General features: G+C 39.9%; 3 protein-coding genes across 6 annotated transcripts; 1 reads left to right on the top strand and 2 right to left on the bottom strand.

The window, feature by feature from the left end:
* Window positions 1-639: 639 nt before the first annotated feature.
* Window positions 640-9,617, bottom strand: chst6 (carbohydrate sulfotransferase 6). Of its 3 annotated transcripts, none has more exons than XM_081356589.1 (2): window positions 9,560-9,617; window positions 640-3,687 (listed from the first exon to the last, which is right to left on the bottom strand). In XM_081356589.1, exon 2 carries the CDS (start codon window positions 3,667-3,669, stop codon window positions 2,476-2,478), a length of 1,194 nt encoding a protein of 397 aa, XP_081212715.1. In that variant the 5' UTR covers window positions 3,670-3,687; window positions 9,560-9,617; the 3' UTR covers window positions 640-2,475. The 3 variants fall into 3 exon arrangements, with proteins under 3 accessions (XP_081212715.1, XP_081212716.1, XP_081212714.1); XM_081356590.1 differs by having other exon boundaries at window positions 646-3,687; window positions 9,387-9,567; XM_081356588.1 differs by lacking the exon at window positions 9,560-9,617 and adding an exon at window positions 8,910-8,994 and having other exon boundaries at window positions 646-3,687.
* A 673-nt stretch (window positions 9,618-10,290) lies between these two features.
* Window positions 10,291-14,600, bottom strand: tmem231 (transmembrane protein 231). Of its 2 annotated transcripts, none has more exons than XM_081356099.1 (7): window positions 14,024-14,600; window positions 13,777-13,943; window positions 13,549-13,677; window positions 13,276-13,419; window positions 12,849-12,930; window positions 12,465-12,570; window positions 10,291-10,882 (listed from the first exon to the last, which is right to left on the bottom strand). In XM_081356099.1, the coding sequence occupies exons 1-7, from the start codon at window positions 14,160-14,162 to the stop codon at window positions 10,720-10,722; spliced, it is 930 nt and encodes a 309-aa protein (XP_081212225.1). In that variant the 5' UTR covers window positions 14,163-14,600; the 3' UTR covers window positions 10,291-10,719. The 2 variants fall into 2 exon arrangements, with proteins under 2 accessions (XP_081212225.1, XP_081212224.1); XM_081356098.1 differs by having other exon boundaries at window positions 10,457-10,882; window positions 12,465-12,588.
* Window positions 14,583-20,000, top strand: gabarapl2 (GABA(A) receptor-associated protein like 2). The gene is made up of 4 exons (XM_081356100.1): window positions 14,583-14,780; window positions 15,506-15,561; window positions 16,556-16,728; window positions 19,544-20,000. The coding sequence occupies exons 1-4, from the start codon at window positions 14,747-14,749 to the stop codon at window positions 19,632-19,634; spliced, it is 354 nt and encodes a 117-aa protein (XP_081212226.1). The 5' UTR covers window positions 14,583-14,746; the 3' UTR covers window positions 19,635-20,000.
* Window positions 20,001-20,078: the final 78 nt, after the last annotated feature.

Here is a 20,078-nt window from a genome sequence, read left to right as displayed (position 1 = left end):
AAACGGAACTGCTCTTCCTTTCTGCTCGCTCTCGTACGTGCACACTTCACAAGTCATCCGCTGCAAAGAAGTCAACATTATGTTTACAGAGGTAAGAACAGTCAAATACATATATTGTTTGAGAAACTAAGTTTGTTTGCTGACTAGCGGTGGTGGCAGAGTGATCTGAAACGTTTAACATGAACGCGCTTGACGTCACATCCGCAGACAGCGCGCGAAAAATCCGACCCGACAGAAAATAGGAAAAATAGGATACAGGCTTATAGGTGCACCCACTGTGAGCTGACAAGGTGTCAGTATGCTCATCAGGAGATGTTTGAGTCATACATGGTCAAATAAAAAGGCTATTGTTACGTTTATTTTGGGGAAACAGTTGCATATAGCCCCTTTAATATATACAAATTTGGTTGGTCTACTCCAAATAGTCTCTGAGTAACTGAGAGAAATGCAAAAAGTGTTGCAACTGTCCCCGGTCTCCCCTACTCTGTAAGAGACTGTTCTAACTTTTCGTTTGATTGGACTTTATTTTCGTTTAACTGTTGGAAACTACTGGAAAAAAGAATGGCCATGTTCTGTGGTGCATTTTTGAGGTAAGATAACCTGCAAGTTTGCTTTTGATTTATTTAATTTAATTTGTTTAGATTGGTTATAGCTCATTTCGTTTGCGAGCGCTGTTGCAAGCAGCTTGAGCCTGCCTCAGTATTTAAAAAAATTTTACTCACTGTGGTTTAATAAATAAACATTAAAGGGGTGATGAACTGAGAAATCAAATTTTCCTTGAGCTTTTGACATATAAGAGATCATAATACTATAATAATATCCTGTAAGTTTCAGAACTGAAAACTACCTTGTTAGTCCAATAAAAGCTTTTATAGACATCAGGCTCAGCAAACGACTCGTTTTTCAAAGTGGGGATCTATGACGTCAAAGAGGATAAAACACCGCCTCCACAAAAGAAGATCAACGCCTACTTCAACACGGCCTGTTTAGCCCCGCCCACCGATTCGCCCAAACATGCTAAATAGACGACATGATGATTGCTAAACCGGATTGAGCTACTTCCAAGCAATAAACATGCGGTTTACTAAATATTGTGCAGTGCCTGGTTGTGGAAAAAGACAGTCTGCATAAGCTTCCTTCGGATTCCAGCATGGTTAAACTTTATTAAATCAGTCAATCACAATTTCCCGACACGGATCTGCCAGCAACATGTAACTTAAGTAACCATGTGTATTCTAATGCCTGATCTGCGATCAGTGATTTCTGATGTGTAATTATTCAAGTTCAGATATCTTTCTCTTAAAATCGTTCAATACTGTTTATGCATCAGTGACTAAACGATCAACTTCACATAATTTCTCGTAGTATTATGAAAATCATCTTTTTTAACCTTAATTAAATTATATACAGAAAGCGATCAAAGAACGTTCCCTTTCCATTCGCCCAAGCTGTCAATCAAACAGCACAGCGCGAGCCGCGAGAGCTTATGGACACTTACCAAACTCGTGATGAAATAATGACACTGTTACACTACACAACGAAGCTCTTACTGTGTATTCACATCGTGTTTGCATTGTGATTTGGTGTAAGCATTTGTGAGAGTGCAAAAATTGCGTTGCGCGATCAACAGACTGTCTGTCATCTGCTCAGTGCTCATCATGCTGCAACCTTTCATGTGATGGAATAGATTTAAATATAATGCTTTAAACGATACTTTTCATGATGTGTTAATCTCGATAGCTGTAATAGTAAAAACGTAGTAAAAGTTTGAGAGAGTTCATGTAATAATAGCTATTTCATATGCAAGCATGTCAGCCAATCACAGCAGTGGGCGTTTGCATTGCAGTCTCACAGCAGACACGCCCCTTAAAACGGAGCGTTCAGATCTGAAGCTGAAATGAGGCTTGGAAAAATGGCTTTTATTTATAAATTATGAAAATTTTTGATGTAAAAATCATACTAACATTATAAGGGCACCCCAGGCAACATTATAAAATAATAAAACAATCCAGTTCATGACCCCTTTAAACTAACTGTCTGTGTGATATGCTTGAAGTGTTATATATCTATGGATTTTATTGTAGCCAAGTAAAGTATTAGCGTTGATTTGAGAGGCTAAATTGATCAAACATGTTGTTACTCGCTGTTGGCTCGGCTTGCTTGGTCGTCATTTATTTATTTATTTTTTTTTTTTTTAAAGCTCCAAACATTTGTCTAAATTAACTTAAAGAAATGAAAAGAAAAGAAACATAACTAACAAAATGGACATATTTTAATGGCTGCAAATAGGGCAGGCTGCCGCTGTGAGAAAAAAAAAAAATATGGGCTCGGGTCGGACTCGGGCTGATAATTCTGATGAGCTGTCGGACACGGGTCGGGCTAGGGCCTGAGCGTCTCGGGCCAGGGCCGGGCTCGGGCCTAGATTTGAGGCCCGTGCAGGGCTCAGTCTTAAGACATTTGATCACTAGGTTAACTCTATACTTTAGGGGTGGTGCTTTTGGATGGTATCCAGCTGAACTTATAGCGTTCGCGCGGCGTCAGAATGTTTAAATCCAGCAGCTTTTGCTCTTTCTCACTATCCACCATCTGATATCCCAGCAGAGACATGGCTCCTTTGCACACATCCTGGATGCGCTGGACTTTTTCAAACGGTAAGGTGGTTCGCCAAGCCAAGGAGACGTCCTCTGCGTTTCGGGAAGTGATTTTGAAGGCCTCCTTCTTCGATCCCTTGCCCTTACCATGAGTGATGCGGTAAATCCACTCCTGCAGAGTTTCCGTCATCTCCAGACCCACAAACTGGTACATGGCTTCGATCTCCGCCAGCGTGTTACGCACTAGATCCTCATAGCGTATCATTTTGTAGCGCCCCCGTAGGAAATCGGGTGCCTTAAACATGGCGGTCTCATAAATGCGCACATGACTGCGGCAAATCTCCTGTAAGATTTGGTACGATATATCGTCCTCTGGAATATCAGCCTGTTCTAGTACTATGGCGTTATCTTTCACCAGGGCTTTGACCGACTGCTCCCTGGAGCGAAGCACCGCTCGCGGATCCCGAACTAGATGGATGATGCGCAGATCCAGAGAGGGGTCCCGCAGTAAGGGGTAAAGGGACTCCAGCTCAAAGAAGCGAACCTCTTTTAACACAACATGGCTGTAAGTCCTGCACGCCGCCTCCGCAAGCTTCAAACCTTGCACGTTGCATTGCTTCTTGCATTCTGGTTCTTTGCTAATCTCGTCACGAGGCGTGAGAAAACACGCGGGCGGAGAGCAGAGTGCACGGCTGTGGCTCCACATGAAGAGTTTGGAGACGTTTTGTGGTTGGGGGATGTACGCATCCATCACTGACATGTCGCACTGGAAGACGCTGCGGATCATATCGCGCACCGCCATTCGCAGACTACGAGCGCCGGCTTGCTGTATGGACGTCCACACGTGCCAGCCTGGCTCCATCAGATAAAACACATCTGGATGCTGGTTGAACACCTGTCCCAGGAAGGACGAGCCGGACCTCCAGGACGAGAGCAGCAGCACGTGCACCTTGCCCTCAGACGAAGAGGCGTTTAGAAGAGGCGGGCGACTGTACCAGCTGTACAGAAGCACACCAGCGACCGCTGGAATCAGCAGGAGACTCAACACAGGGGGTTTCGGCGCTCTCCACCGCAGCATTACGGCAACTTTATAAACCTACCAAAGCACAAAAAACAAAGGTTTAAAACAAACTATCATTCTAGTTTAAAGGATTAATTATAATAGTTTTAAACTTTTAAGCTACACTTTTCACTTTCTCTGTATAGAATTTTTTTTTTTTAAGTGATATGATTATACTTTATTTATATGATGCAAAATCACAACTCTGCTGTCATTTTTCAACTAAGATAATAGACATCTTATTCCTGCATCAGTTTGTAAACGTCTTCTCCCTTTTGATTGACAGGACTTAACTGGCTCAGATGTTTTTTTGTTTTGTTTTTAAATATAAACGATAGCGCAGAAAAGAGACAATCTAAGTGTCAAATCAAGTCACCTTTATTCTATAGTGCTTTATACAATACAGATTGTATCAAAGCAGCTTTACAGTGATAAACAGGAAAATTATGCATTTCGGCTGTTGTTCAGCTGAAGTCAGTTCAGTGTTGGTTCAGTTCCATTGTAAAAGATCATTATTTATTAAACAAGTTCATTTAATCTATAAAGCAGTTCTGCAGAAAATTATGTCATCATCCAGCTCAGTTCAGTTTTTATACAATGGCGTCAGTACAGTCAGATCAATAATATTGTTGAGTACCAACTACCAAGTGAAATCACATTTAGTACATTTAGTACTACGTGGAAATACTTGATCAAAGTAAGAGATGAAACCAGGGCCCCGCTGTTCAAAAAGATTCATCTGGATCAGAATTAAACCCATACACACTTTTCCAGGTTTCCAGTGCTCCAAATGAGTTTACATTTCACAATGTATGTAGGCTACTTACTATGTAAAGAACAACAGGTAGAATAGTTAACATGGGGTCAGTTTTTAATTTGATGAGAAAATCTAAGGAGAGACTACGGAGCCACTAAAGGACATGGTGATGAAAAGCATGATGGGAGAAAAAAAAAAGTGGAACTTTTCCACTTCCCTGCAAAAGTTTTGGATTCCCATAAGAAACTTTGCTTTCGTTCTGAATTAACTCAAAAGTTTTGCAAAAGTTTCTCAGGAAAACGTCTCCGTTACTATCGTAACCTCGGTTCCCTGAGAGGCGGAAACGAGACATTGCATAGCTACGCTGTGGGAACTCCTCCCTTCTCCACTTTTGTTGAAATCTTATGGGCTGACGCCAGCTTGGAACAGCTGGCCAATTGTCGCGAAGTATGCAAGAATCACGACTGAACGATGCACAGCTGATCAAACAGCGAACATGATGGCTAACGCAATGTCTCCCCCGCCTCTAGTAGTGAAGATAAGCCCAGGTAAAATGGGGCCAAGCTACACCAGCCACGGAAGAGACAGACAATGAGCCAATAGCCGCACCGCTAGGAGTGCTTGCATCTGATAGACGGGACTAGACCAATGAGACGTCATCCTATGAAAATTGCAAATACAAACGCAATGAAAGTGAAGGCTGCACTGATCCAGGGCAGACACAACACAATAAGCATTCAAGCATGAAAGTAAACACAGTGTCAACGGCGTTAGCGGTAACAACTGTATTAAACACTAGTAGCCATAAACACAGAGTCAACCGCATAGTGGTAACCACTGCGTACAACTAGAACAGTTCACAATACATGAGTAAGGAATTTAACTCACCGAAAGACGCCACATACGGTAAACCCAGCTTGCAAAATCTGGCGAAGGTGTTCTGAGAAGGCCAGGCCCACGAAGAGGTAACAGCCCTCGTCGAATGAGTGCGCATAAGCCTTCCCTGGCACGCGTAAGCCAGCACGAAAGCATCCACAATCCAGTGAGAAAGTCTCTAGTTCTATGGCCTCTATTGCCAGTCTGTAGACTGGAGCCCTACCCCAGCCAGGCTGGCTGCCTGTGTCGTGCAGGGCGGGGGAACATTGGCACTCTCACGTTTTTCCATCGGGAGGCCAATATAGCCACGGAGTGCGACTCCGCGCTGCTCGGGGCAGGGCGAGTGATACAGTGTTGAGTGTATGAGGAGGAAACGGCCCTTTGTTTGAAGGGATATGTGCTCTTATTGTGGAGCTCACACAAACAGCACACAAACATTGCAAATGTCGCCTACAGGAACAGAGGGGACATGATGCAGAACACTGCGCTTGGGGGCGGGGCCTCAAACAAACTCTCTCCTCCTTTTGGATGGTCCATAGGATGAAGGCTTGGCAGCCGAGGACGGCGCTTTCCGTGTTCCGTGATGCTACATTCCTGGTCCCGCCCACTGCCTACGGCGAAGATCCGGCTCAGGGCGGAGCCGCAGCGGGCTGCTTAGCCGATCTTAGGCAGGACGAGGTGCAGACAAAGAGAGAGACCTTAACAAGGGCTGGAACGAGCGACGGGGCAATATTCGTGACTCATAGCCTTTGCGCTTTTGCGCCTCAGAAAAATGCTCAGTAACTGACTCCACGGCGTCACCAAGGAGGCAGGAGGGAGTGATTGGAGCCTTTCTTTTTTCAGATGAGCCGTGAACTTGCACGGCTTGGACTGCAAGCTGAGATCCGCGCCCAGAGACGAACGGACGGGCACAGATGCACGGCGACGATCTCCTTGCATGCACACAGAGCCGTGGGCTTCCGCCTCGTCCCTTTAGAAGCGTGCCGATTGTGGTGCAGATCACAACTTTACCATGTGCTCGTAGACATTGTGGAAGAACGGAGACCTCCTCCTTGAAGCAGCCTGGCGGCGGCTCGACTGGAAATACCAGACGTACTTCCTTTTTACAGGAGCATTTCGGCAGGTCGGCGCAGTGCACGCACGTAGAGTTCAAGAAGGCCGCCTCGGCGTGGGCCAGGCCCAGGCAGGCGGCGTGTGGGGCGGGTCAACTGACTATTTAAGCGGCCCATTTCGCCATAGGAACCAGGTTAAATTGACTGAAGCGACAGTAGCTGAACGTGAAGCTTAATAGCACGTCCGTCTCTACGCAATACTCGTTCCGTTACTCTCAGGGAACCGAGGTTACGTCAGTAACAGAGTACGTTCTAGAGATGCGCGGATGGGCTATTATTTCATCCGCAACCGCATCACAAAACTCATCACCCGTCCGCCATCCATCCGCACCAACGTTTTTGACCAATTTTCAAAACCGCACCCGCCCGCCATCCGCTGATTGGGCGATGCAAAGCGCGGCTGATGACTTGGTTCAACCGCCCGCCACCCGCCCGAATTTAATTAAAATATTTTTTTTCGTCATGTCATCCGCCCGATCCGCGGTTTATCCGCGGAGTCCGCGACTGTAACCGCCAACCGCGCATCTCTAGTACGTTCCCTTTCAAGAACGGTTCACTCATATTGCTATGGGAACCCATTTCAAAACGGCGAGCTGACAACTTCGCTCTAAACTACAATCTGGGGCTGTGAAGCCCGAGGCTTATAGTAGAACTAAAAGTCAAAACCAACGGGGGCGCTGTGCAGATCGCGGAACGCTGCAGGGTCCGGTCCAGACTCGTCCATGGAGCGTAGAAGGTACGTCTGGAACACTTGGAGGACCGTCATAGTGTGCAGGGCTGAAGCAGCTTGACCAGCGGACGCATAGGCTCGGCCAGCAAGAGCTGAAGTGGTTCTGCACGGCTTGGATGGGTGACTCACTTTAGACCTCCATCCAACGCCGGTGGGTGGGCAGAAATGCACAGCCTTTAAAATAAAGGCTTCAATATTATCGAGAAAAAGAGTTTTCCCATAGCGTCTAGCAACGCAATACAAGTGAACCGTTCTCAAAAGGGAACACAAATTTCTCTGGAAAACACAAAACATATGCGAGATATTGCAAAATCATTGTTAGATAGTTTTTCCTCCCATCTCTGATTTTTTCCATTACCATGTTCCTTTAAGGACCAGTCATATTTTTGACTGGCTTATTTCTGATGACTGTGCCAATGTAATTACTATAAGGTGATTAAAAAACATTTATATTAATATTATATTAATATTTTATTGTTACAAATCTTTTTGTTTGATCTTGACAGCTGTTTGGGGGATTGTTTTTACTTTACTCTACTGAAAGGCTTAAAAACCTAATGTGTATCACTGTAACGGTTAAACAAATTAAGTATAAATTTAAAAAAAAGTAACATTAAATACGTATACTACATGATACAAATGTTTTTCCTGAAATCCACCCTTTACTGGGATCAAGATAATGATTTTTGGATCAAAGAATCCCAATCTAAAACTAAAAAGTTTTAAACATATAATGAAGGTTTGATTCAGATCAAAACCAAGATTAGATTATGTGATGTAATCTGATTACAGAACCCATTTTCGAGATTGGATGGATCCACTTCGCCCAGATTATTTATTAACAACTGGACCCAGGATCACAGCTACCAAGGCTCATTTGTTCAAAATGTTTAATCTGAATTAGAATGATCTGGATTTCAAAATCCTATGTTTTGCTATCCAGGATCAGGTAGATCTATCCGATCAGATTACTTATTATAAACAACTGGGCCAAATGAGAGTAAAATTGACTTTAGAAAGTAAATTGAATTATATCCAGCTTTATACACTTAAAATCACAAAGCAAGATCAATAAGATGCCCCTCATTTATGGAATCAAATCTAAGAGATAAAAACCACCCACTATAGATAGGCAAGTCACCAGTTAGCTTATTTGTCACACACCTAAAATCTATTTCAGTGAAAAGATTTATCATCAGACATTCAGCTAGGATGAATCAGTGTCTCTCTCTCTCTCAAATGTAACACTTATATTCCAAAAAATATATATATATAATAATAATAATAATAATTTAAAAAAAGAAAAAATATATATACATACACACACACACACACACACACACACACACACACACACACACATACATATATATATAATTTAAAGGTATAGACTTCTAACGCTAACCAGCAGGTGGCAGTGAGACTACAAATGAGGAGATAAAGTGAACGCTAATCTGCAAGGTGCGGTTTACTTTTAACAGACAAAATAAAAAATAGAGACGCGAAAGCGAAAGTCATAAAAAATATTTCTGCTACTACTTTCAATCATATGAATCAAAAGAAGAGAAAACAAATGAAATATGTTGTGTAAAAACCATGAAACCAATACACACACTGGAGGCACGGATATCAAATGAAATGGAAACGCACAATGCATCAACGGAAAGCTTCCCTCTGATAAAAAGCGTGTTACGTGTTCGCGGAAACGACCAAAACATGTAACTTTTAGATATTTGTTTTAAAGGGATAGTTCACCTAAAAATTGTAATTGTCATTTACTCACCCTCATTCAAAACCTGTAATTGAAAAGCAAATACTCCATAAAAGCGGTCCGTACAATCCGAGGGTTATTATACATATCTTCTGATGAAATGGCTTCCGAAGACTTTATGAGTCTGACCATTTCCGGGTTTGGAGCCCCAGGTAATATTAATTTCATTATTGGGCGAATTGTCGCTTTAATAGTGTAATACACCTGACAGGGAAAACAGATGGGAAATAAGGTGTGATAAATTAATAATATGATTAGATTCCGTTTGTTTCCTTTATGCGAGTACATTTCTCTAAAAAATGCTTATTGAGGGAACTAGTGTTTGGGGACATTAGACACAAACAAACCAACACAAACCTTTTAACGATTCATTTGTCGGGCTATCAAGGGATTCTTATTTGAATAATTTCATTGTTAAGTCTAAATGCTGTTAACATCGCCTAAATGAGAATATAAATGTTATATTAGACACACGCGACTTCCACTGACCTAGAGGAAACTCGGCTGCCATGTTCAGTCATCTACAAAAAATAACGCTCCCACCAAACAGATCATTTAAAGAGTTATCCAACAAATACTTTAGCTAAAATGCATAGCCAAATTATAATACCGTATGTCTACTGTATACGTATATTATTAAAGCATGGCCTATTTTACCTTACCTCCTGTTGAGTAATGTGTCCGTATTCAGTGTTATAAAGTTTCTGCCGTGAACTCTCTAGATGTGGGGAAAGCTGAGACGTGGCCTTTAAGGGGGACTGGCAGGAGTGGGCGGAACTAATGCCATATGTAAGATGATATTTTAATCAACTTCAAATAGTATATATACCTTTACTCCTTTACTTCATTGTATAGATACCTTTCGTGTTAGGAATAATACAAATCTCATTTAAAACGTGTGTGTGTGTGTGTGTGTGTGTGTGTGTGTGTGTGTGTGTGTGTGTGTGTGTGTGTGTGTGTACTTATGGAAACTACCCTTTTGTAGACTACTTAAGACACACATTGCTGACTTACCTAGCTAGTATCTGAGAAGTTTTCCTGAAATATTAATATACACCAACTAAATCTTTGCAAGATATAAATCCCCATATTTGAGAAGAGCTGGTTGTGTCACATTGTCACAAAAAGGATGAACGAAACAGGAAAACATTACATCTGCATCCTGTCCATTGTGCCAAACTTCCTGTGTTTGATCTCACTGGGGGATATGGAGGAGAATATAGAGAATATTAGAAATACATTTATACAGTTTTTATGAATGTGTATCTGTGGAACAAACCGAGACAAAGGCAAGAGCCTAAAGCAAACACATTATGTGGTGTTGTTTGGTTTGATTCAACAGTAGTTTGAAAGCACATTATTGACAGTTATATCCTCTTGTTTACTTTAGCTTAACCACTGACATTATGTTTGTCACATAATTTAGTGTAACATAGCCTGTCGAACGACATTAAATTTCCAACCCCAAAGCATGCAGTATCTTAGACACCACGCTAACACTATGAAATGTTTAACAGTTCAACAGTTAGTTAAACATGCTTAAAAAACAAACTTTGTGTAAGGTTTTGACATATTTATTCTATCATTCTTTCACATTGCAACCACACAGCAAAAAATATATATTGTACAGTATGCGGCTGAACTTGAAGGAAACCAGAAAAGCCAGAGACTCCACAGGCATCCTGCTGGGAATTCTGCATGATGTACTTGAACTGAACAAAGAGAACTATATATCGAAAAACTCGCTAGCAAACAAGTCCTCATCAATGAATGAAGATTAAAAATATCATAAAAAAAGGAAGAAAAAGAAACCCAGGTCACATCAGGAGCTGTGCTGTTTAAACGGTGGTACTGTGCTGGTCGGTAAAACCTGGTTTTGAAAGATGAAAGTTTGAATGTGCTGGAAAACCCAAAGAAAGATGAGCAGGACGCTGACATACTGAATCCAGGCAAACTTAATCATTTCCCAAAAGCCTGGTCGATAGGTAGAACAAAACGTGTTAAGGAAATTAAACTTGAGTTGCTCAACTGAAGCATGAAAGGCTAGTCTAGGAATGCACAGAAGTCAGGAAGTTACTTTATGTGTCCAATATGTGCTCATGTCATGAGAGACTAGGTTGTAGCCACAAAATAAAAAGCATAATGGGACAATTTCCTATCATGTGTTTTATATCAAAATAATGTTATCTGAAAGAAACTTCAGACCTAGTTTATTTTGTATTATTTTTTTGGTATTAGCATTTTGTTGTAGACCAGATGGTTGATGTTAGTAACCAAGCATGAAACAATAAAAATATGTATTATATAGAGTACCCAATATCCTGTTTGGACTTTAGTTTGAGTTTCCTGTTCCTGCTTTGTAGTCCTTTTGATTCTCAGTTGTTTCTTGTATCCTTGTTTCCTTCTCTTTGTCTTTTTTTGCTCCTAGGTTCCCGTTTTGTTTTTATGAAATATCCCTGTGCTTAGTACCACGTCTCCGCCTGCCTTCATTGTATTACACCTGTATATATCCTTGAATAGAGTATGTTTTACAACAAAGGGTTAACTCACCGAAAATTCTAATACTTTTCTACTATATAGGAATGCGAAACAGTCATAACACAGCATAATGGCTTTTTTCTTCTGTGGAACAATGTTGTTTTGAACCCAACATTCCTCAAAACAACTTCATTTGTAATCCACAGAAGGAAGAAATGAGGACACAATCTATCCCATTGTTGTAAAACATACTCTATTTAAAGATATTTATTGCATATTTTTATTGTTTCATACTTGGTTACTACGACAAAATGGTTTACATTTATGTTTTTTAACAAGATTTTTTTTAATTAATGTATAACGACAGTTGTACTAAAATGTGTTAAAACGATTTAACAAATATATATATATTTGTTATATCGCTTCGCGTCGGGGTCCTGATCAGCCTGTCGGGGTTGTATTCGCTATAACAACCGCCTCTCTCTACATTATCCCGCTTATTACATGGCTACCTACCAAATAAATCAATAATTTGACACAAAATATTGATTTAAAAAGGAGTTTATTGATTTAAAAAAACGATTGTATTTCTTCCGCTAAAGAAAATAGTCTGTTCCGTCTCTACGGTTAGAATCCTGCGTCCATAGCAACGCTCTGCTTTTCATGGCAACAGTGTAACAGACCAAATTCTACATTAGAATTTAACCAAGCCATGTAATAATTCTTGATAACAGACCACTGCTAAGTATAAGTTACCACACCGTTGCCATGCAAAACAGAGCGTTGCTATGGACGCAGGATTCTAACCATAGAGATGGAACGGACTATTTTCTTTAGTGGAAGCAATACAATCACTTTTAAATCAATAAACTCCTTTTTTAAATCAATATTTTGTGTCAAATTATTGATTTATTTGGTAGGTAGCCATGTAATAAGCGGTATAACGTAGAGCGAGGCGGTTGTTATAGCGAATACAACCCCTTCAGGCTGAATCAAGTCCTGATCAGCCTGTCGGGGTTGTATTCGCTATAACAACAACTCTACATTACCCCTTACATATAACACACACACTGAGCATATAAAGGATATGCAATAGTCTCTACAGGATAGTTGATCTGAGCACTGATCTGGAATGGAGCGTTTGCAGCTCTTCCCACCGTCCAAACGGGAATGACGCCGGAGAGATGAGTTGTCACTGTGTGTGAGACATAGACTGTTTAAAGATAGAGGGGCTGCTGGGAGCAAAAGTGACATTTCAGCTAAAACACAAGCAGCGAAGCAGCACAGGAATGCCTACAATACCAATACACACATAATGCATGCTTATGATGGGTTGACGTTTAAAATTGACAGAAAGAGTTGATAAATAAGGTTTCAAGAACACAGGTTTAAAACATACTCACAACAATAATAATAAAATGCATCTGTTTATGAATATATTTAGTTTTTCTCAGAACAGGTTCATAATCTTACAGTTTCTCTGCTGATAGAGTGTAATGATGTTGGCCAGGTCATATGTACTCGCAAACGGACTGGATCCATCAATCACTGATTCCTGGAAGAGGAAATTCAAAATAAACCTTATGTTTATTCACACAAATCATAATCTGACGACATTGACCTGCTTATATGAAAGCCATCATTGTTATGTATAGTCAGGTTTGTTCATTTAGAATTTAGAACTATAAGGAAAATCTATGCAAATACATATCATATTTCCATTGCTCATCATGTTTCAATTTACGATCTTCCGGTTGACACACGTTTGACACGATTATGGCATTACCAGTCAAACCAGTTCAGTATCAAAGCTTCAGTTCCAGCAATGGATGAATCACCACATTGATTTGTATGTCAAAAAAGGTCATGCATAAATGAACTGTTGTTCAGATGTACTCACATTGTAGGTACTATGTAAGCCTCGGTGAGGAAGAGGAGTTCGCTGGTTTAGCTTCAGGTCTCCACAGATGGAGAGCTGAGAACCTGGGACAGGGGAGGAGTGCTGCACGAAGGCAAGCGTCTGCATCACTACAGTAGACATTCGCTAGACAGATGGACAGACAAATGAATCAGATACAGACAGAGAGAGAGAGAGGGATAGAGAGAGAGAGAGAGACCAATTTACAGAGAGGCATTTCGTTTGTGGTGTTATATGAATGCACTGAATACACACAAACAGCTGGTATGAGAAGGTAAGGAGGAGCTGAATGCTGAACATCTGCTCTTCTGGCTTGAGTGGGACGCTGATTTGAAGCCTGAGAAAGTCCGATTTCCCATCCTGGTTCCTGTCCTCTTCCTGGGCCTGAATAATGAACAAACCCAGTGCAGCTTTGCTTCCAGAGTTCACTATTGAAATAGCTATGGTAGCTAAGTTAATTTGGTTTTAAAATTTCGTACTCACAGAGATATATGGGATGCGTAAATTATCTCCGATCAGTCGATTAAAATTGGGAAATGTGCTCCATGCCACATAATTCCCTGCTGTGTCTGTTGCTCCCATCAGGATCATGTCATACTGGAACTGTATGACCGGCTGCTCTTCATATGTGCTCCTCTTCAGCCAGAACCCTGTTCATAGCAACAAACTGAGTCACTTTATTTGATCCTATATTTGGGAAATAATTAGCTTGGAATAAAATGCATCTTACCTTGACTTCTATAAGCCACCAGAAGAGGTGAAATATACGTGAGGCATAAAACCACACAGACAAACAGCGTTGCTCTCGTGCAAACACATGTTCTGTATCTTATTAAAGCAGGATGGGCGTAAACGTCATAAAAGGCCATTGTTATTAATATTGCGGTAAATATGAACTTCCATCCAACAATTCACAACACCATTTAAACACACGTATATCATTTGAATTGTGCATGCGTTGTCAAATATATTTACTAACAACGATAAACAAAAGCATTTTGGCTTAATAGTATTACACTATTGAAAACAAAAACTTAGTAAAGATTAATCAGTCCAGCAAACAAACAACACGCGCACTGGTGGTTCCGGTGGCTCAGCGTCGTCTGTTCACCATAGCAACAGCAGTGCGCGAAGTGTGTGCATAATCATTATTTGATCACTATTCATCAGAATTATGTTTAAAAACAAAAACTACGAGTTCGCTCGTGTGATTTCTACAATCGCAGAGGTGTTCTTGCTGTAGAGATAAGCGAATTAGTGCATGAAACCCCCCGAATCGACTGAATGGTACGGCCCCGCTGTGACGTACCCTCCCTCTGACGGGCTGACGTCATTACGGCTCGTCTGAAGACGAATGTCTGCTGTTGTTACATTGTTGACGTTTTTAGTTTTAACATTTAATTGACTTATTTTTTCACCAACAGATCGCTCTTCGAGCTATACCTCTGCAAAAATGAAATGGATGTTTAAAGAGGACCATTCTCTGGGTAAATAATCGAAAATGCCATGTTATTATCAACAACGGCCTGTCAGATACGTGTAATTATTGATCTGTCAAACCGATGTTTTTATTCTGTCAACCTGCTAATTTGATCTAATTTAACAGCATTTACCATGCAAGAACAACCACTCTATTTATTTGGCAGGCCTGTTGTTTGCTCATAATAACGTCTTAATAATGAAAGTAAACCGAGATTACGGCCTAGGCTGACAGTCTGTCTCTGGTGTTGTTGTTTAAGTGCATTTGATTACAGTGTGCATTGGTTTTTCTTTCATTTAGCATGTCACTTGTTTATAAACCATATATGATATACAAATGTATTATTTGATGAGAATATCTCAGTAACATGTCTATGCTTTGGTAGTTGTCAAACTGTGTGTGTAATATGTGTGTGACGTGTGTGTGTGTATATATACATACATACACACACACACACACACACACACACACACACACATATATATATATATATATATGTATATGTATGTATGTATATTTTATTTATATATTGATGTATACATATAGGCTACAGTATATGCATATTGATAGAGTTATTAAAAAGAATGCAGATGAGTCTGGTGATCAATGAGAATTCAACTGAGTGCTGTTGATAACACTGGCTGATGAATATTAATGATGCAGAGAGCATTGCATGCTGAGCTTGCATGTTGACTGATCGATGTCTTTTCTTTTCTTTCTTCTGTCATTTAGAGCACAGGTGTGTGGAGTCAGCCAAAATCCGCAATAAGTACCCAGACAGAGTTCCTGTGAGTATAAAAATGAAAATTTCAACGATTTAAACAAGTGTATAGCCTTCTTTATTTTATCATTTATAATGATAAGTCATAGTAACAAAGCTCATCACTGATTTGCAACAGCACACCCTTTCAAATCTAGACAACGACAGTATTTCCACACCAAATGTGAACATTCAGCGCAAACAAGATTTCGATTTTTTTTGTTCTTTGTCCTGCAATGAAAGATACACATATCAGAGGTTTTCATGGTGCTAATGCACTGAAAGCAGTTTTTCCAAACAGCATTTAACACCAAAGAATCTTAAATTGGCATTGAGGATAGATGTGAAGTGTCCCAAGCCAGACATATTAAAGCAAAAGACCAAAAAAAAAATGTTTTTGCAGTTTACGACTGCAAACCTTTGAACTACAAACCAGTGAGTTATTTTCATAAAATGTTCTGCAAACATTCACACGTTTGTCTTGCATAAGACATGCCGCTTGTAGTCTTTTGTGTCTCTTACAATTGAAAGATTTCTTTTTATTTTATTTTTTACAATACACTGTATTTTGTTATTGTAGTTAATGAAGTTCCATTTTAAAAGTTGGGTTCAACAATTCATCTAGTGATGCTTGTAGTAAAGTATATATGATTATAAAAGACACTGGACAGTCTCTCGCTCTTGTATCACAAAGAAAACAGATTCTGTTTTTGGATCAAAATGCAGTTTTGGAAAACTGTGAAGTTTGAATGAACACTTTTTGGCAGTGACTTTTATTAAATTCCACTATACAAAAAACCCCAAAGACAAATGACTGTTTGTGTTTCCTCTGTATATTCATTGCTACAATTTGTGTTGAACCTGACAGACCATCTGAAAAGTTGAGCCATCTATTGTGTTGGAGTGTGTCTGTTTATTCTGTGTACGAGTGAAACCAGTAAAACAACTTTATATCGTCATAACCTCAGGGCTTTATATTTAAAACATTATTAGCTGTAATTGCTCTTTCTTGTGTTTATCAGGTTATTGTAGAGAAAGTATCTGGTTCACAGATTGTGGACATTGACAAGCGGAAGTATCTGGTCCCGTCTGACATTACAGTGGCCCAGTTCATGTGGATCATCAGAAAGCGGATCCAACTGCCTTCTGAAAAAGCCATATTTCTTTTTGTCGACAAAACTGTCCCTCAGTCCAGGTAAAATCATGCTTTATTTATTACAGTGGTTCTACCAATTACAGTCTCTATAAAAAGTTTTCACTTCCTGGACGTGCACACGGTTTGTCATTTTACTGGACTTTTGTGGGGTTTTAACGATTGAAAGTCAAAGCAGATGTGTCTAATGTTACTGATCTAAAAGAATAAAAATCAATCTATATAATAATATAGCGCACCTAAATATGAATAGGAAGCAGATGAAACAGGAACTCACACTTTCAAGATACAAATGGCCTCTGCCGCTCTTATGCTAAAAATAAGGTTGATAATGGCAGAACTCGCATGAACAAAAGAGAAAAAAAGAACTCTCTAAGCAATGCCACAAGATTTCCAAACCATTGAATATCCTTTCAAATACAGTCATATCTATAATTAAGAAATGGAAAAGCACTAAAAACTGAGTGACCATTCAAGAAGGAAGCCTGAGAGAGGCCAGCAAGAGACCACTGACATCTGTGAAAGTTAGGAGCTTTTGTGGCTCATGTTAGAGAGAACAGGCATACTGTGCAGTTGCTGGTGCTTAAACTAGCCAGCGCTCAGCTAAGAGTAGCCACTGTTGCCAAAAATCAAATGGCATCTCAGTTATAGTTTCCTAGAAAATATGTGGCAAAAGCCTGAAGCCAACTAGAAGGTTCTATGATTTGACGAGACCAAAATAACACCCGTTTAGCAATCAGACTAAGTGCCTGACGTCTGGCAGAAACACACCACACGGCAACATGATGCTGTTATGACAGGTCCTTGAAGGCTTGAGAGTGTCAGATACAGAGAAAACCTGATGCAAGACACCTACATTTATTTAGCTCTTTTTTTTTTTACAACATCTGTGGTGACTGTTTCAAAAATGAGGCATGATAGAATTAAATATGTGTGATAGAATAGTAACTGGCCTGACTTGCTGTAACTGTGAAAGCCCTGTTTACATGGAACAAACCGTGCCCACGGGGACATCTGTGGTTTATCTTAATTAAAGAATAATAATTGACTTAACAATTTAAGAAGGGGGTTGAAAACTTTTAATAAGGCACTACCTTCCTTTCCACCCACACATCTCATGACAAACATTCCAGTGAGTGAAGAGGACAGTGGTAATCTTGCTAAGCAATTACAGCTGTTGGAATTCAGTTTAATTAATCATCCTCAGGAATCCGTTTCCTTGTACGGAATTTAGATTGACTTGAATTTCATTCTGAACAAGCAACATTCAAACTGATGAAACTAGATAGGGCTGTGATTGTTGGCCAATAGCTAAAAATATAGCATCAGGTTTCGTATGAAAGTGTGTGAAATATGTTCCAGTGTTCTTTGGTCACACCCAACATCCTCCACTGAAATCCTGAATGATCTCTGTTTGCCTTCCCCACCTGCCTTCTCAAATACACTCACCTGAAGTTCTTTAGCTTGGAGGTTACAGCTCACTGAGTGGTGAGAACAAGACAGGTCACAGAAGGGGAAAGAAGAGTTTATTTAGCAAGGAATTATTTTGGATTAATCTGTTCAGAGGGATTCGTTGACATTAGGGCCTCCTCCTTTTGTAATTTTCCTTTCCTATACCAGTGTGTTGAATATATTTTTTGTTTCACGCACACATATCACTCATCAACTCATACATTACATTTCTGTCATGACATGCAGCAGAAAATATAAACATATTTAAAATTGACATGCTTAAAATCTAAATTGAACCCTGAACATTGGAAGTCAACTTCCAACAGTGTAATGTACTTTAACTCATGAAATATGTGACCCTGGTCCACAAGACCAGTCACAAGTCGCACGGGTACAGTATATTTGTGGCAATAGCCAACAATACATTGCATGGGTCAAAATTATCGATTTTTATTTTATGCCAAAAATCATTAGGATGTTTCACTGCTGGAAAGATGAATGTGTATTTAAATTGGGTCATTTATGTAGTAGAAATGTGAAATTATTTTTAGAAGTTGGAGCCTTCTAGACTGAGAAAAGCCAGAAAATGTATTTTTGGTTCATGTGGATGAAAGACAACAACTCCCAGAATGCACTTGCTTCGCTGCCCTACGAGGCCACTCCCAAGCCACGCCTACCGGTTACAGAGGGCAGTATCGGAAGAAATGATACAACTAAGCTACTAGTCGACTGGAAACTGAAAAGACAGCGTTTTATCGTGAGACCCCCCTATGGGCGGGTTGAACACATGCGGAACGAGCTCCTCCTACTGGCTGTAGTCTCTCGCCTCTGATGAGCTAAATGATGATTTTTGTGTCATCAGAGGTTTTTTTCCAGACACACAATACAGAAATCTCTCGTCTCAGGGGGACATGAGGGAGGAAAGCACGGTCGTTTGGAAATACTACCGGGTTTCTACTGATACAAAGCTTAATGCTAATCGGTGAAGTATCCCTTTAAGTAAAGATCATGTTCCATGAAGATATTTTGTAAATTTCCTACCGTAAATATACCAAAATTTTATTTTTGTGAGTGGATGCAGCAACATCGAGGACTTCATTTGGACAACTTTAAAGGCGATTTTCTCAATGTTTCGATTTTTTTGCACCCTCAGATTCCAGATTTTCAAATAGTTGTATCTCAGCCAAATATTTATATATATTTATTAAGCTTTTATATGATGTATAAATCTCAATTTTAAAAAATTGACCCTTTTGTGGTCCAGGGTCACATAAAGTTTGAATGACAGATTTTCAGACTATAGTGGTTACGATTCTGATATTCAGAGTTATGTTTTCTTAAATGTAATACATTCATCTGTATGGATAAATTGTAAGTCAGAACACAATCTTCATTCTTGTTTCAGTCTGACTATGGGGCAGCTCTACGAGAAAGAAAAAGATGAGGACGGCTTTTTGTACGTGGCCTACAGTGGAGAGAACACGTTTGGATATTAAGATCCCTGCATCACCCCCGGCTGTGCAACACATCACTCCCACTTCTGTTGGACTAGCTCGATTGTTCTGTGGTTGGGAACAGGATAGACTCATCTGTGAAATAATCACATAGCAGATGTGTTTGTACTTCTATCGTCACCTGTCATATTGTGCTCTGAATGAGATTGACTCCATTAGTGATTTTTCTTCTTTTGGTGAATGGTGTTGCAGTATTATTACAGACGCTTAATCTTCACACTGAGAATATATAGTAACTTTTAATGTATTAATTTATCTGTATTTTATCCCCCCTGTAAATTATATATTTAAGATAATTGAAAGGTAAGGTAGCTGGATGACCTAACCAATAAAAACCAAACCCAAAAAGATCATCAAGATGATTTATTGAGACAAACCCGCCACTCTTAAATATATCATTTTCATAATTTCATTCATTTACTGTCG

This window comes from Scardinius erythrophthalmus (assembly GCF_964197995.2).
Source record: "Scardinius erythrophthalmus genome assembly, chromosome: 24".
NCBI lineage: Eukaryota > Metazoa > Chordata > Actinopteri > Cypriniformes > Leuciscidae > Scardinius > Scardinius erythrophthalmus.
The sequence above is the reverse complement of the archived record's forward strand: the minus strand, read 5'-3'. Positions and strand labels throughout refer to the sequence as shown.